General features: G+C 40.3%; 1 protein-coding gene across 5 annotated transcripts in view; it reads left to right on the top strand.

The window, feature by feature from the left end:
* Nucleotides 1-7,739: 7,739 nt before the first annotated feature.
* Nucleotides 7,740-13,689, top strand: part of ARNT (aryl hydrocarbon receptor nuclear translocator) — a 66,809-nt gene continuing 60,859 nt past the window's right edge. For all 5 annotated transcript variants that reach the window (XM_086392443.1, XM_086392441.1, XM_086392440.1 and 2 more), the window contains exon 1: nucleotides 7,740-7,900. In XM_086392443.1, the coding sequence (XP_086248569.1) occupies nucleotides 7,876-7,900 (25 nt within the window). In that variant the 5' untranslated portion in view covers nucleotides 7,740-7,875. The remainder of the gene's footprint in view (nucleotides 7,901-13,689) is intronic.

Below are 13,689 nucleotides of genomic sequence, written 5' to 3'. Positions count from 1 at the left end.
TAATTTTCTTGAAAAGGTCTCTAGTCTTTCACATTCTGTTGTTTTCCTCTATTTCTTTGCATTGATCGCTGAGGAAGGCTTTCTTATCTCTCCTTGCTATTCTTTGGAACTCTGCATTCAGATGCTTATATCTTTCCTTTTCTCCTTTGCTTTTCGCTTCTCTTCTTTTCACAGCTATTTGTAAGGCCTCCCCAGACAGCCATTTTGCTTTTTTGTATTTCTTTTCCATGGGGATGGTCTTGATCCCTGTCTCCTGTACAATGTCACGAACCTCATTCCATAGTTCATCAGGCACTCTATCTATCAGATCTAGGCCCTTAAATCTATTTCTCACTTCCACTGTATAATCACAAGGATTTGATTTAGGTCATACCTGAATGGTCTAGTGGTTTTCCCTACTTTCTTCAATTTAAGTCTGAATTTGGCAATAAAGTGTTCATGATCTGAGCCACAGTCAGCTCCTGGTCTTGTTTTTGCTGACTGTATAGAGCTTCTCCATCTTTGGCTGCAAAGAATATAATCAATCTGATTTCGGTGTTAACCATCTGATGATGTCCATATGTCGAGTCTTCTCTTGTGTTGTTGGAAGAGGGTGCTTGCTATGACCAGTGCATTTTCTTGGCAAAACTCTATTAGTCTTTGCCCTACTTCATTCTCCACTCCAAGGCCAAATTTGCCTGTTACTCCAGGTGTTTCTTGACTTCCTACTTTTGCATTCCAGTCCCCTATAATGAAAAGAACATCTTTTGGGTGTTAGTTCTAAAAGGTCTTGTAGGTTTTCATAGAACCATTCAACTTCAGCTTCTTCAGTGTTACTGGTTGGGGCATAGACTTGGATTACTGTGATAATTTTATCACCATTTTAAGTAATTTAAAAAACTGGCTTACCATGAACTTAACCCAGAATTTGTGATAGTTAAAAAATTAATAGTAGTAGTGGTAATTGTTTCATATTGGAAAGCAGAAAAGACATGTAAAAGGTCAGGTTTCACAATCAACTTAATTTTTATTTCTACTAAAATTAGAAAATCTAAATGCACAATGAGCTTATCAGATACGGCAATGAGTGTTTGGTGACTACCAGATAATTCTGAACACTTGAATCTAAGATAGAGCTAGCACCATGTTTGTTTAGTTTAGTCACTAAGTTATGTCTGACTCTTGAGTGATTCCATGGGCTATAGCCCACCAGGCTCCTCTGTCTATGGAATTTCCCACACAAGAGTACTGCGGTGGGTTGCCATTTCCTTCTCCAGGGGATGGATGTTTCCAACCCGGAGACTGAAACCACATCTCCTGTGTTGCAGGCAGATTCTCTATAACTGAGCCACCAGGGAAGCCATCTAGCATTATGCTGCTGCTGCTGCTGCTAAGTCGCTTTAGTCGTGTCCAACTCTGTGTGACCCCATAGACGGCAGTCCACCAGGCTCCCCCATACCTGGGATTCTCCAGGCAAGGACACTGGAGTGGGTTGCCATTTTCTTCTTCAATGCATGAAAGTGAAAAGTGAAAGTGAAGTCTCTCAGTTGTGTCCGACCCTCAGCGACCCCATGGACTGCAGCCCACCAAGCTCCTCCATCCATGGGATTTTCCAGGCAAGAGTACTAGAGTGGGGTGCCAGCATCATGGGGAGCTTCTAATTAAAGACAGCTTTTAGTAGTGTTAGATCCTAAGTGGTAGAGTAAATGGCAACCTCAAAGGTTGAAGATTTCAACTTGGGAGAGAATAGGAGTTGTATTCAATTTACATGGGTTGCATTCAGCTCTGAAAAGCATTTTTTCCATTCAGTTGCAGCAGTTGGATGTGGTTTGAAATATTTTGAATAATGTGTCATCCATTTTTTTCTCTGATGAAGAAAGAAAATTATCATGTATTGTTGGGAAATAATAAACTCTTGGTAGTAAAGGCATTTGCATAAAAGTTTTATTTTCTTCCAAAAATCCTGATACTTGTTCTTAACATTAAAAATCATGGCATTTAGAATTTGAAGTAATAATTGAAGATTAATAAAAATAATGAAAATGTTGCTCAGATAAGCCTACTTAGAAAAATTAAAATAGTTTTTTTAGTATTATCTGTATAGGAAAGAAGGGGTTTTTACTCCAGCCCTTCTTTATTTTATTTACTTATTTATACATCTATGGCTGTGCTGGGTCTTTGTTGCAGTGCAGGATTTCTCTAGTTTCAGCAAGTAGGGGCTTCTCCCTAGTTGTGGTACTTGAGTTTCTCATTGCAGTGGCTTCTCCCGAGCTCTAGAGTGCAGGCACAGTAGTTGTGGCACATGGGCTTAGTCGATGTAGAGTCTTCCTGGACCAGGGGTTGAACCTGTGTCCCCTGCATTGGCAGGTGGATTCTTAACTAATGGACCACCGCCAGAAGTCCTCCAGTCCTTGCTTAGAAACAATGAGAGCACCTTCCCCATTCCTGGCCTCCACACAATAAAAGCAGTCTTCTAACATTTGCTTGTTTCTTCTCAAAGATTATCCTTACTGGCTTGCTGTCAATATCACGGTAATCCAAGCCTATGCCCCAACCAGTAATGCTGAAGAAGCTGAACGGTTCTATGAAGACCTACAAGACCTTTTAGAACTAACACCCAAAAAATATGTCCTTTTCATTATAGGGGACTGGAATGCAAAAGTAGGAAGTCAAGAAACACCTGGAGTAACAGGCAAATTTGGCCTTGGAGTATGGAATGAAGCAAGGCAAAGGCTCATACAGTTTTGCCAAGAGAACTCACTGGTCATAGCAAACACCCTCTTCCAACAACATAAGAGAAGACTCAACACATGGACATCTCCAGATGGTCAACACCGAAATCAGATTGATTATATTCTTTGCAGCCAAAGATGAAGAAGCTCTATACAGTCAGCAAAAACAAGACCGGGAGCTGACTGTGGCTCAGATCATGAACACTTTATTGCCAAATCAGACTTAAATTGAAGAAAGTAAGGAAAACCACTAGACCATTCAGGTATGACCTAAATCAAATCCCTTATGATTATACAGTGGAAGTGAGAAATAGATTTAAAGGCCTAGATCTGATAGATAGAGTGCCTGATGAACTATGGAATGAGGTTCGTGACATTGTACAGGAGACAGGGATCAAGACCATCCCTATGGAAAGGAAATACAAAGAAGCAAAATGGCTGTCTGAAGAGGCCTTACAAATAGCTGTGAAAAGAAGAGAAGCGAAAAGCAAAGGAGAAAAGAAAAGATATAAGCATTGAATGCAGAGTTCCAAAGAATAGCAAGGAGAGATAAGAAAGCCTTCCTCAGCGATCGATGCAAGGAAATAGAGGAAAACAACAGAATGGGAAAGAGTAGAGACCTTTTCAAGAAAATTAGAGATACCAAGGGAACATTGGAGAAGGCAATGGCACCCCACTCCAGTACTCTTGCCTGGAAAATCCCATGGACGGAGGAGCCTGGTAGGCTGCAGTCCATGGGGTCGCTAGGAGTTGGTCACAACTGAGTGACTTCACTTTCACTTTTCACTTTCATGCATTGGAGAAGGAAATGGCAACCCACTGCAGTAGTCTTGCCTGGAGAATCCCAGGGACATTGGAGCCTGGTGGGCTGCTGTCTATGGGGTCGCAGAGAGTCAGACATGACTGAAGTGACTTAGCACTAGCAGCAGCAGTAAGGGAACATTTCATGCAAAGATGGGCTCGATAAAGGACAGAAATGGTATAGACCTAACAGACGCAAAAGGCATTAAGAAGAGGTGGCAAGAATACACAGAAGAACTGTCCAAAAAAGATCTTCATGACCCAGATAATCACGATGGTGTGATCACTCACCTAGAGCCAGATATCCTGGAATGTGAAGTCAAGTGGGCCTTAGAAAGCATCACTACGAACAAAGCTAGTGGGAGTGATGGAATTCCAGTTAAGCTATTTCAAATCCTGAAAGATGATGCTGTGAAAGTGCTGCACTCAAGATGTCAGCAAAGTTGGAAAACTCAGCAGTGGCCACAGGACTGGAAAAGGTCCATTTTCATTCCAATACCAAAGAAAGGCAATGCCAAAGAATGCTCAAACTACTGCACAATTGCACTCATCTCTGCTACTGCTGCTAAGTCACTTCAGTTGTGTCCAACTCTGTGTGACCCCATAGACGGCAGCCCACCAGTCTCTCCTGTCCCTGGGATTCTCCAGGCAAGAACACTGGAGTGGGTTGCCATTTCCTTCTCCAATGCATGAAAGTGAAAAGTGAAAGTGAAGTCGCTCAGTCGTGTCCGACTCTTAGCGACCCCATGACTGCAGCCTACTAGGCTCCTCTGTCCATGGGATTTTCCAGGCGAGAGTACTGGAGTGGGGTGCCATTGCCTTCTCCGTGCACTCATCTCACATGCTAGTAAAGTAATGCTCAAAATTCTACAAGCCAGGCTTCAGCAATATGTGAACCATCAACTTCCAGATGTTCAAGTTGGTTTTAGAAAAGGCAGAGGAACCAGAGATCAAATTGCCAACATCCGCTGGATCATGGAAAAAGCAAGAGAGTTCCAGAAAAACATCTATTTCTGCTTTATTGATTATGCCAAAGCCCTTGACTGTGTGGATCACAATAAACTGTGGAAAATTCTGAAAGAGATGGGAATACCAGACCACCTGACCTGCCTCTTGAGAAACCTATATGCAGGTCAGGAAGCAACAGTTAGAACTGGACATGGAACAACAGACTGGTTCCAAATCGGGAAAGGAGTACGTCAAGGCTGCATATTGTCACCCTGCTTATTTAACTTATATGCAGCGTACATCATGAGAAACTCTGGGCTGGAAGAAGCACAAGCTGGAATCAAGATTGCTGGGAGAAATATCAATAACCTCAGATATGCAGATTACACCACCCTCATGGCAGAAAGTGAAGAGGAACTAAAGAGACTCTTGATGAAAGTGAAAGAGGAGGGTGAAAAAGTTGGCTTGAAGCTCAACATTCAGAAAACGAAGCTCATGGCATCTGGTCCCATCACTTCATGGGAAATAGATGGGGAAACAGTGGAAACAGTGTCAGACTTTATTTTTGGGGGCTCCAAAATCACTGCAGATGGTGACTGCAGCCATGAAATTAAAAGATGCTTACTCCTTGGAAGCAAAGTTATGACTAACCTAGATAGCATATTCAAAAGCAGAGACATTACTTTGCCAACAAAGGTCCGTCTCGTCAAGGCTATGGTTTTTCCAGTAGTCATGTATGGATGTGAGAGTTGGACTGTGAAGAAGGCTGAGTGCCGAAGAAGTAATGCTTTTGAACTGTGGTATTGGAGAAGACTCTTGAGAGTCCCTTGGACTGCAAGGAGATCCAACCAGTCCATTCTGAAGGAGATCAGCCCTGGGATTTCATTGGAAGGACTGATGCTGAAGCTGAAATTCCAATACTTTGGCCACTTCATGCAAAGAGTTGACTCATTGGAAAAGACCCTGACGCTGGGAGGGATTGAGGGCAGGAGGAGAAGAGGATGACAGAGGATGAGGTGGCTTGATGGGATCACTCACTCGATGGACGTGAGTTTGGGTAGACTTCGGGAGTTGGTTGAGGTCTGGCGTGCTGCGATTCATGGGGTCTCAAAGAGTTGGACACGACTGAGCGACTGAACTGAACTGATTACTATATGTATAGTAATAAATTTTTAGTTTTCACTGGTTTGTTTTATGTTGAATGAGAATCAGGAGAAATGCCATTTGACTACCAACTGTTCTCTGAATAAAACACAAATTGGACTGACATTTTGCTTATTGTAGAGATAATATTCTATGTGTACCCAGAGCTACAACTCCATCAGTTTTGATCACAACCTACATTTTACAGATTTTCCCATGCCTCACAAAAGTTTTTATATTTCACTTTTTCTGTAACTTGAATTTTTAATGACATACTAAATAAGAAGTTTCTGGGCATTTTCCTTTGTGTACTGCATATATGCTGTGAAATGATTCATATTGTGTATATCATTTATGCCCACTTGAAAGATAAACATCTGTTTCCAAGTACAGGGCAGAGAGTGCCCTTTCATGTTGTATATACTATGATTTTGTAGGATATTTGCTTAGGGATTTTGCAAAAAGTCCATTATACTTTCTCCCTGCAGAACATTTATTAACTTTGTTGCTAGTTGCACAAGTTTGTCTGAAACAAAGTGGCATTTACCATTTTTAAAAAATGAGGGATGTAACTTGATATTTTTTTTATCGTGAAAACATCTGTGTCATTCTGGAAAACATTACTTTGCATTTATTCCAGAAAGTTACATTTCTTGGCAATGGGATTATGTAGTTGGGTCAAAATTGACTTCAAAGCTTTGTTGGCTTTCCAAGTCACTGACAAAATTTCCTAATAGTCAAGGAGTAGTGGGGAAGGGACAAATGGGTGCTAACCCAATAAAATCCAATATTTAGATATCTGTAATTGTACTTCCTAGTCACTATTTTTTTAATTTATTGCTGCTTGGATGAACCTTACCACATTTAAAGCCACATAATAATTTATATGCTATATCTGCATTGCAATCTTGTTTAATAGCTAGTTAGCATTACTTTGCAATTTTGAAGTACTTGTTACTTTTTTTTATCACTCCTTCTTATGTGTCAGTGTATTTCTTTTGAGTGAGTGATTTTTCTGTTTTTGGTGAATTGGAAATAAAACACAAGAAAGTGGTAACAAAGAGAATTTTAATTTTAACAAATGTAAACACTAATATACAAATTACGTTAAGCTATCTTGGTCGAGATAAACTATACTGATAACTAAATGAGAGAAATGGATCTATGTAATCTTTGTAGTATATACACAACCTGTTAGAATTCAAAGATGCTCAATAGCATAATGGGATTTCTGTTAAAATTAGAATTAAATTTACATTAGACAATTTGTGAAAGCTATGTGAAATTAAATGAGTAGATACTTATAAAGCATTTTGGACCATGTCTAGCTCAAAAGTGCTCAATGCTTCCTGTCATTAGAAAATAAATCTGCGCAGTCATCAATTCTCTACTAAAAACCTTTCACTGTCCCGTTGGATCAAAGGAAGTTATATGCTTCACACTGCCTCCTGTTTTGGCTGTCGGTTACCAGACCATAATCGCCCAGATCGTCTCACATTACCAGTTCTATGGTGGTGGTTTAGTCGCTAAGTCGTGTCCGACTTCTTGCGACCCCATTGACAGTAGCCCATATCTCCTCTCTCCATGGGATTTCCCAGACAAGAATACGGGAGTGGGAGTACTCGAGTGCCGTTTCCTTCTCCAGGGGATCTTCCTCAGCCAGGGATTGAACCCAGGTCTCCTGCAGAGACTCAAAACTTACTGAACTTTTATTGCCGGGGACAAAGGTCCTTAAAAGAGGAAAAAACTAGAAAAGAGTACAAATCACTAAGTGAACTTTACGCATTAGAGCACCTAAAAGATATTTACAAAATAAATCTTATGCAGAATGGCCAACCAGGCGAATCCGCCACCCAGGGAAGCTTTTTAGTAAAATTGTTTTTCATTGACGTCACACGATCATTGACCTCTAACTCAGAAGAGGCGGGATTAGGAAGACAGCTGGACTTCTTTCTCGCCCACCCTCCTCCACAGGACGGGCTGGAGGCTCAGTGGCCAGCCCGCCCTCTGACAGATTTTGGATTTCATTGGTCAGTTTTCCCGAGGAGGCTGGCTTTGAGACTGACCCCGCCTCAGACGTGGGCTCTCCCCGCTGTAGGGGCCGGGGACGGTGGGGGTTGCTGCGGCCGCCATCTTGGGCTCCGCGGTAGCGGTGGCGGCAGTACGGCGCCGCGTCTGGGGAGTGGCTCTTCCCTCCCCCTCCCCCCCGGTTCCGTGGCGGCGGCTCCTCCCACTGGGGGGGGGTGGTGCGGCGGCAGTGGCATCTACGGCCATGGCGGCGACTGCTGCTAACCCCGGTGAGGAGACGGAGGACTGGGTTGCTTGTAAAGGAGGAGGGGCTGAAGGGGTTGGCAGCTGGGGAGACCCGGGCTGAGGGGCCGTAGTTGGGGCTGAGGGCGCTGGGGCGCGCGGGGGCGGCTATGGGGCGGTGGGGGAGGGGAGTAACCTGGGGGAGGGGCCGGACCCGGGGGAAACGGGGGAGACCCGAGGTAGAGGGAGGGAGCAGGTGGGTGCTAGTTGCGGATTCCTTGCCCGGAGTTCTGGTGGAGCGCCAGTCCGCGCGGGGCTGGCCCGCCTGCACTCTTGTGGCGGCGTTCTGGTGTGCGTTGTGCTCTTTCAACACTCTGCCCACTGTAGACCTGCTTGATGCCGAATAACTGGGCAGAGTGGCTCGTTTTACTTTAAAAGTAGTTTGGGCTTATAAACGCTGGACGGCGTTGCCGTTTAGCTGAGATGTTACTTCCAAACGTTTAGATTTTAAAGTTTCAAAATCTTTGAATTTATACTGTTTCTTACAAACAGACAAACAAACCTGTATTCCCCCCCGAGGGGGCTGTCCTTTGAAACTTGCGTTTATTATTAAGAGGTGCCTCTAGTGTCATAAGCTGCTGAAGGCTGAGGTTTGTGTACAGTGTTTGAGTTTCAGGATAAATGTTGCGAACAGCAAGCATCCGGGACCCCAGGTTGAAATCTTGTTAGGTGGGTCGAGGTTGTCCCCCTTCTTTAAGTTCAGTTCATGCTGTGTCTCAATGAACATCTCTTCTATAGTGAGAGCTTGAACATTAAAAAAAAAAAATTAACCAGTCATGTCTCAGACATAGAATAGGGTGTAGTGCAACAGGTCTGGACAGATCAGGTTTTGAAATTTCTAGTCCCAGTCCTCTTTCCAGTACATTACAGTTATTTCTCCCTGGGAAGTATTTCATTTTAGGGATCCTAGTTTACTTTGCTGACCTTGGCCATTTCTTAGAAATCCTTATCTTTGATAGCTTCAGAAAAGAAGTAAGAGGTGGGGATGAATAATTTGAAAATATAGTAGTGGGAGGGCTTCACTGCTGTTCCCTTGTTAAAATTTAAATGGATTTTTTTCGTGCCTCTGAAAGGCAGCAGTATTTTGCAATACCCCGGTTTTGCTATTACAATTGAATCACTGTGAAATTTACTGTCTTTCCTACCATGTTTCTGGGAACAGAACTATTTAAAGAAGTTTAATTTGCCAGATGTCAATATCATATTTTTAAATCTTTTTAGTTTTTTCCTTTTAAAGGAAAAGGAGATAAAGTTAATGGCTAAAATTCCATTGCAGGAAGTGCTGAGTGATGGAATAAAATTGGAAAGATGCTATTATTATGGCAAACCTGACCTTGAAGTAAAATGACTTATCTGTTAACTAGGGAGTAAATAAACAAGATTTTAAACTAACACATTGCAAAATACTTATATAACCATAGTCAAGTTGCAAAGCATTTCTCTTATTAAGAGATGGAGAAGTAAACAAGTTTAGTGCATATGTCAGAAGCTTTTTTTCCAGCAGTGTGGGTGGGGTTGCTTTATTTTGTTTTGTTTTTTAAACAACAGTAACCAGAAGGACAGTCTCTTAACCACATTTTCATTAGCTGATCAATATCAGCTTAAATCTGTAAGTGGAAAATAGTATTTGTACAGAATGCTTGCTTATGAAGGAACAGTTATTTTGTTTATTTGCCTTTGGCAGCCTGCTTCTGCAATTTTTAGATTTCTTTTTGATGTTGGAGAATTCTCCCATAGCTTCCAAGTTATTGATTCCAAGTTCAACCGTGTTGTTTAAATTAGAAAGTGCATTTTCTTCCTTCAGTTTTCCTTTTGCCTCTTTGTATCAAAAGGAAGAGATCAATTGTGGACTTTTGGTAGCCTGTTGCATATGAGGGCCATAAATGTAGGGACACAGGGTGGAAATGTTCTGTGCTCAGTGAAAAGATAGTAAATGGCTTTCAGGTCTGAATTCCTTGTGCATGGTCAAACCTTTTTTTCTTAGGGTCATTTTAGGGACTAGAGACATCATACATGTTTCTTTGAGTTTTTCTACTTTGTCTTTTTCCTAGTTAAGTTTCCCTATGGTTCTTGTTTGTTCGTTTTTCACATATGTCTGCAAAGATTTTTGGTAATAATTATTTTACTCTTCTAAGCTTCCTTTAAGGTAATCCTTAGCATTAATAATAATACTTGATCATTTTAGTTGTGTTTATAGAGTTTGACTTAGAGACTGTTGGTGGCCCTACAGAGACTTTCAGGAGACCTGGTTCCTTTGCATTTTTTGCTGTGTGTGTCTTAAAATGGTGCTGGATCAAAAGAAGAGTAAGATATGGTTTATACTGTACTCTGAGTTACGTTGAAGTAATAGTTCTAATATGGTGGTGCCTTTTTTCTCTGTAATTGATAATTTTTCATACTCGTTAATATTTCTGTTTACCATTGGGAAGCAGAAGTAAGTGGGTAGGTGGTTCATGAAGGCTGTATCTTTCTTGTCTGTGTAATACTAACACTTTTGAAAAACATTTTTAAAATCATGTGATTTGTTATACATTGGTTAAGGCACTGGTTGGGAACAGATTAGTTATTTGATTTATACTTCAGTATTCAAACCAGAGATATGAATGAGTTTTTAGTAGTATAGGTTTTTCCTCCCTTGATTCTAATATTCTCTTTAACAGAGACCTCTTTTTGTGCTATTAGGTACCATTTATTGTGGGTGCAGAATGGGTAGAAGGCAAAGGAAGGAATACATGTTTGGGTTTTTAAGGCTGACATTTAGGAAGACTTTTTCTTTTCACATAGTTTTTAACCTCCTTAGATTATAATTTTAAAGTAAATTAGCTTAATTTTTATCTATTACCTTTACTTACTTTTTTCAGATACCGGAAAATAGGAGTTTATGTAGTATAAAATTAAGATGCCAAGATACTTAAAAAAAATTATATTCTATTGCAAAAAACTTTTTCAGAAGTGTTTAAATATATTTTACTGATTCAGCAATTGAAAAACAGTTAACATTTTTGAAAAAGAACCTCAACCCATGTAGTTTTTAATTTTTAAAAATATTTTTACTTTTTGTTAAGTACGTCTTACTTAGCTGGTTATTTTCGGTTGGGCCTGGTGTTTGTTACTGCTTCTGAGCTTTCTCTAGTTGCAGCAACAGAGGCTAATCTTTGTTGTGCTGGGCTGGCTTCTCACTGCAGTGGCTTCTCTTGTAGAGCGTGGGCTTTAAGCACTCAGGCTCAGTAGTTGTGGCACATGGGCATAGTTGCTCTGTGGGATCTTCCCAGACCAGGGATTGAACCAGTCTCCCCTGCATTGCTAGGCAGACTGTTAACTACTGGACCGCTAGGGAAGCCTCTCCACATGTTTTTTAGACTATTCGAATTGTGGCACCAAACTGAATCTTTTCTGTTTTGTTAGAAATTAAGAAGTAGATACTGCTGCATTCTTGGAACTTGTTTTCTTGTTTTGAAATAGTGGTCTCTCACTTTAGTTATTTGCATTCCAGTCCTACTTCTCTACTCATCACTAACAGATGAGAATAATTTGTTGTTTTATGGATGCTTTGTGAAAGTCTTTTGTGGTTCTCTGCTATGGATGACTTTCTTCTAAGGTATTAACAATGGGGATTTCCGCAGTGCCAAGTGATGGTTGATTTTCAAAAAACTAAATTGCAACACTCAAAGAAACTAAACCCCCTTTCCCATGATTTTACTTAGGCTGTGACATTTGGGGCATATTTAATTTCAAAACTGGTAAAATTTGAATTCTTGATTGGGGAAACTGTCTTTGAAACCATGGTGGCCCAGCTCCTAAAGAATCCGCCTGCAATGTGGTAGACCTGGGTTCAATCCCTGGATTGGGAAGATCCCCTGGAGAAGGGAATGGCAACCCACTCCCAATATTCTGGACTGGAGAATTCCATGGACTGTATAGTCCATGGGGTTGCAAAGAGCCAGACAAGACTGAGTGACTTTAACTCACTCACTTTTTCCCCTTCAGGCTGTTGACAATGGTTATTTTAAATGTTAATTCCCCTGGTGGTATAGCCCTGTTATAGAGGTGAAAGGGTGACATTTCTGTCAGTGCTATCCAATGTCTCTATGGTTGTATAGCTGATTCCCTTTAAATATAACTGAAGGGATATATTTAAAGCTCTTGTGAAATACAAGGCCTGAACTCAGTGGAGTTTCTTTGGGCCCATCATTCACAGACAATGATAGGCCCTGCTTGTAGAGCTATTTGTTCTTAAGAATGCTGCTTAACATGCCATGATGATTTGAATAAGTAGACATTAACAAATGTTGAATTTGGATTCAAGATAACCTCTATCGTGAAACTTCCCTGGTGGTCCAGTGGTTAAGACTTCAAGCTTCCAATGCAGGGGGCACGAGTTGGATCCCTGGTCAGGGAACTATGATCTCACTGGCTGTGTGGTGTGGCCAAAAAAAAAAAAAAAAAGATAACCCCTATCATTTTAGGCGTAAGGAAACAAACCTAGAGAAAGGAATCGGCACATTTATTAAACATGTATTAAGTTCTTAGTGTATACCAGGCTGCACGTTTCCTGTTTTGTTGGCTATTATGTATTTTAGAAACCATCTCTCAGTTTCCAGATAAATTATCTCAGTTTGCATCTCTTTTCATCATTTCTTTGTTTCGTATTTGCCTCTTCACATTTTTCTGTAGTTGAGTAGACAAACTAAATTTATTACTTTAACAACTTTTTCAAAAAAGATTTTTGTTGTGGACCATTTCTAAAGTCTTTATTGAATTTATTGAATTTCTGATTTATGTTCTGATATTTTGGCCACGAAGCATGTGGGATCTTAGCTCCCCAACCAGGGATCGAACCTACACCCCTTGCTTTGGAGGTGAAGTCTTAACCACTGGATGGCCAGGGAAGTCCCTGATTTCAACAACTTAATTACAATTTAAGTTTCATGAGAGCAGGACCTTTATCTCCCTTGTTCACCACAGTACCCTTCTGCTCTCAGGGGTGTCTAGTATGCTGAGTAAATATTGAATAAGTGAATGTTATAACACCTGGCATTGGAGATTTATATCTTTATGCACTGTTAACATGAAAATACCTTTGAAAGGATAACACTCATTAAACCATAACATCATGAATTCACTTATAATAGCTAACATTATAGGTCACTTATTCTAAATATATCATCTCTTTTAACGCTCGTGTATATTATCTCATTTTATATATTGTATATATATACACATATATGTATATATGTATGTATATACACATATGTACATATGTATGTACACGTATGTGCACATATATGTATGTATAAGTGTGTATATACATATATGTATATACACATATATGTATATATGTATATACATATATGTATATAATATATGTATATTATCTCATTATCTTTGTAAGAATCCTGTGAGGTATGCATTAATATTCTTGTTTTTAGATGAGGAAACTAAGGCACAGAACAAATGATTAGTTTGTCTGTAGTCACATAGCTAGTAGGGGTAGAGAGAATTTTGGGGGCAGGTAGAGACATTGTGGTTGCTGGCAGTCCATTTACACAAAATTTTTTTATAGGCATTTTATATACCATTTTAGCCACAGTGGAAAATAGTATGAAGGTTCTCATTTCTTTACATCCTCACCAGCATTTATTGTTTGTGGTCTTTACACAGTCAGTATTCTTAACTGCTAAGTTACAAGATTTTCTCCATTGGACTTAAAGTCACTTTCTATAGAAGTGTAGCACAATTGATTCTTTTTAAGGAGGAGGGTGGGGTATTGTCTTTT

Source organism: Bos grunniens, chromosome 3 (genome assembly GCF_055505025.1).
Source record: "Bos grunniens cultivar Pamir isolate PY7600 chromosome 3, Bosgru_T2T1.0, whole genome shotgun sequence".
NCBI lineage: Eukaryota > Metazoa > Chordata > Mammalia > Artiodactyla > Bovidae > Bos > Bos grunniens.
The sequence above is the reverse complement of the archived record's forward strand: the minus strand, read 5'-3'. Positions and strand labels throughout refer to the sequence as shown.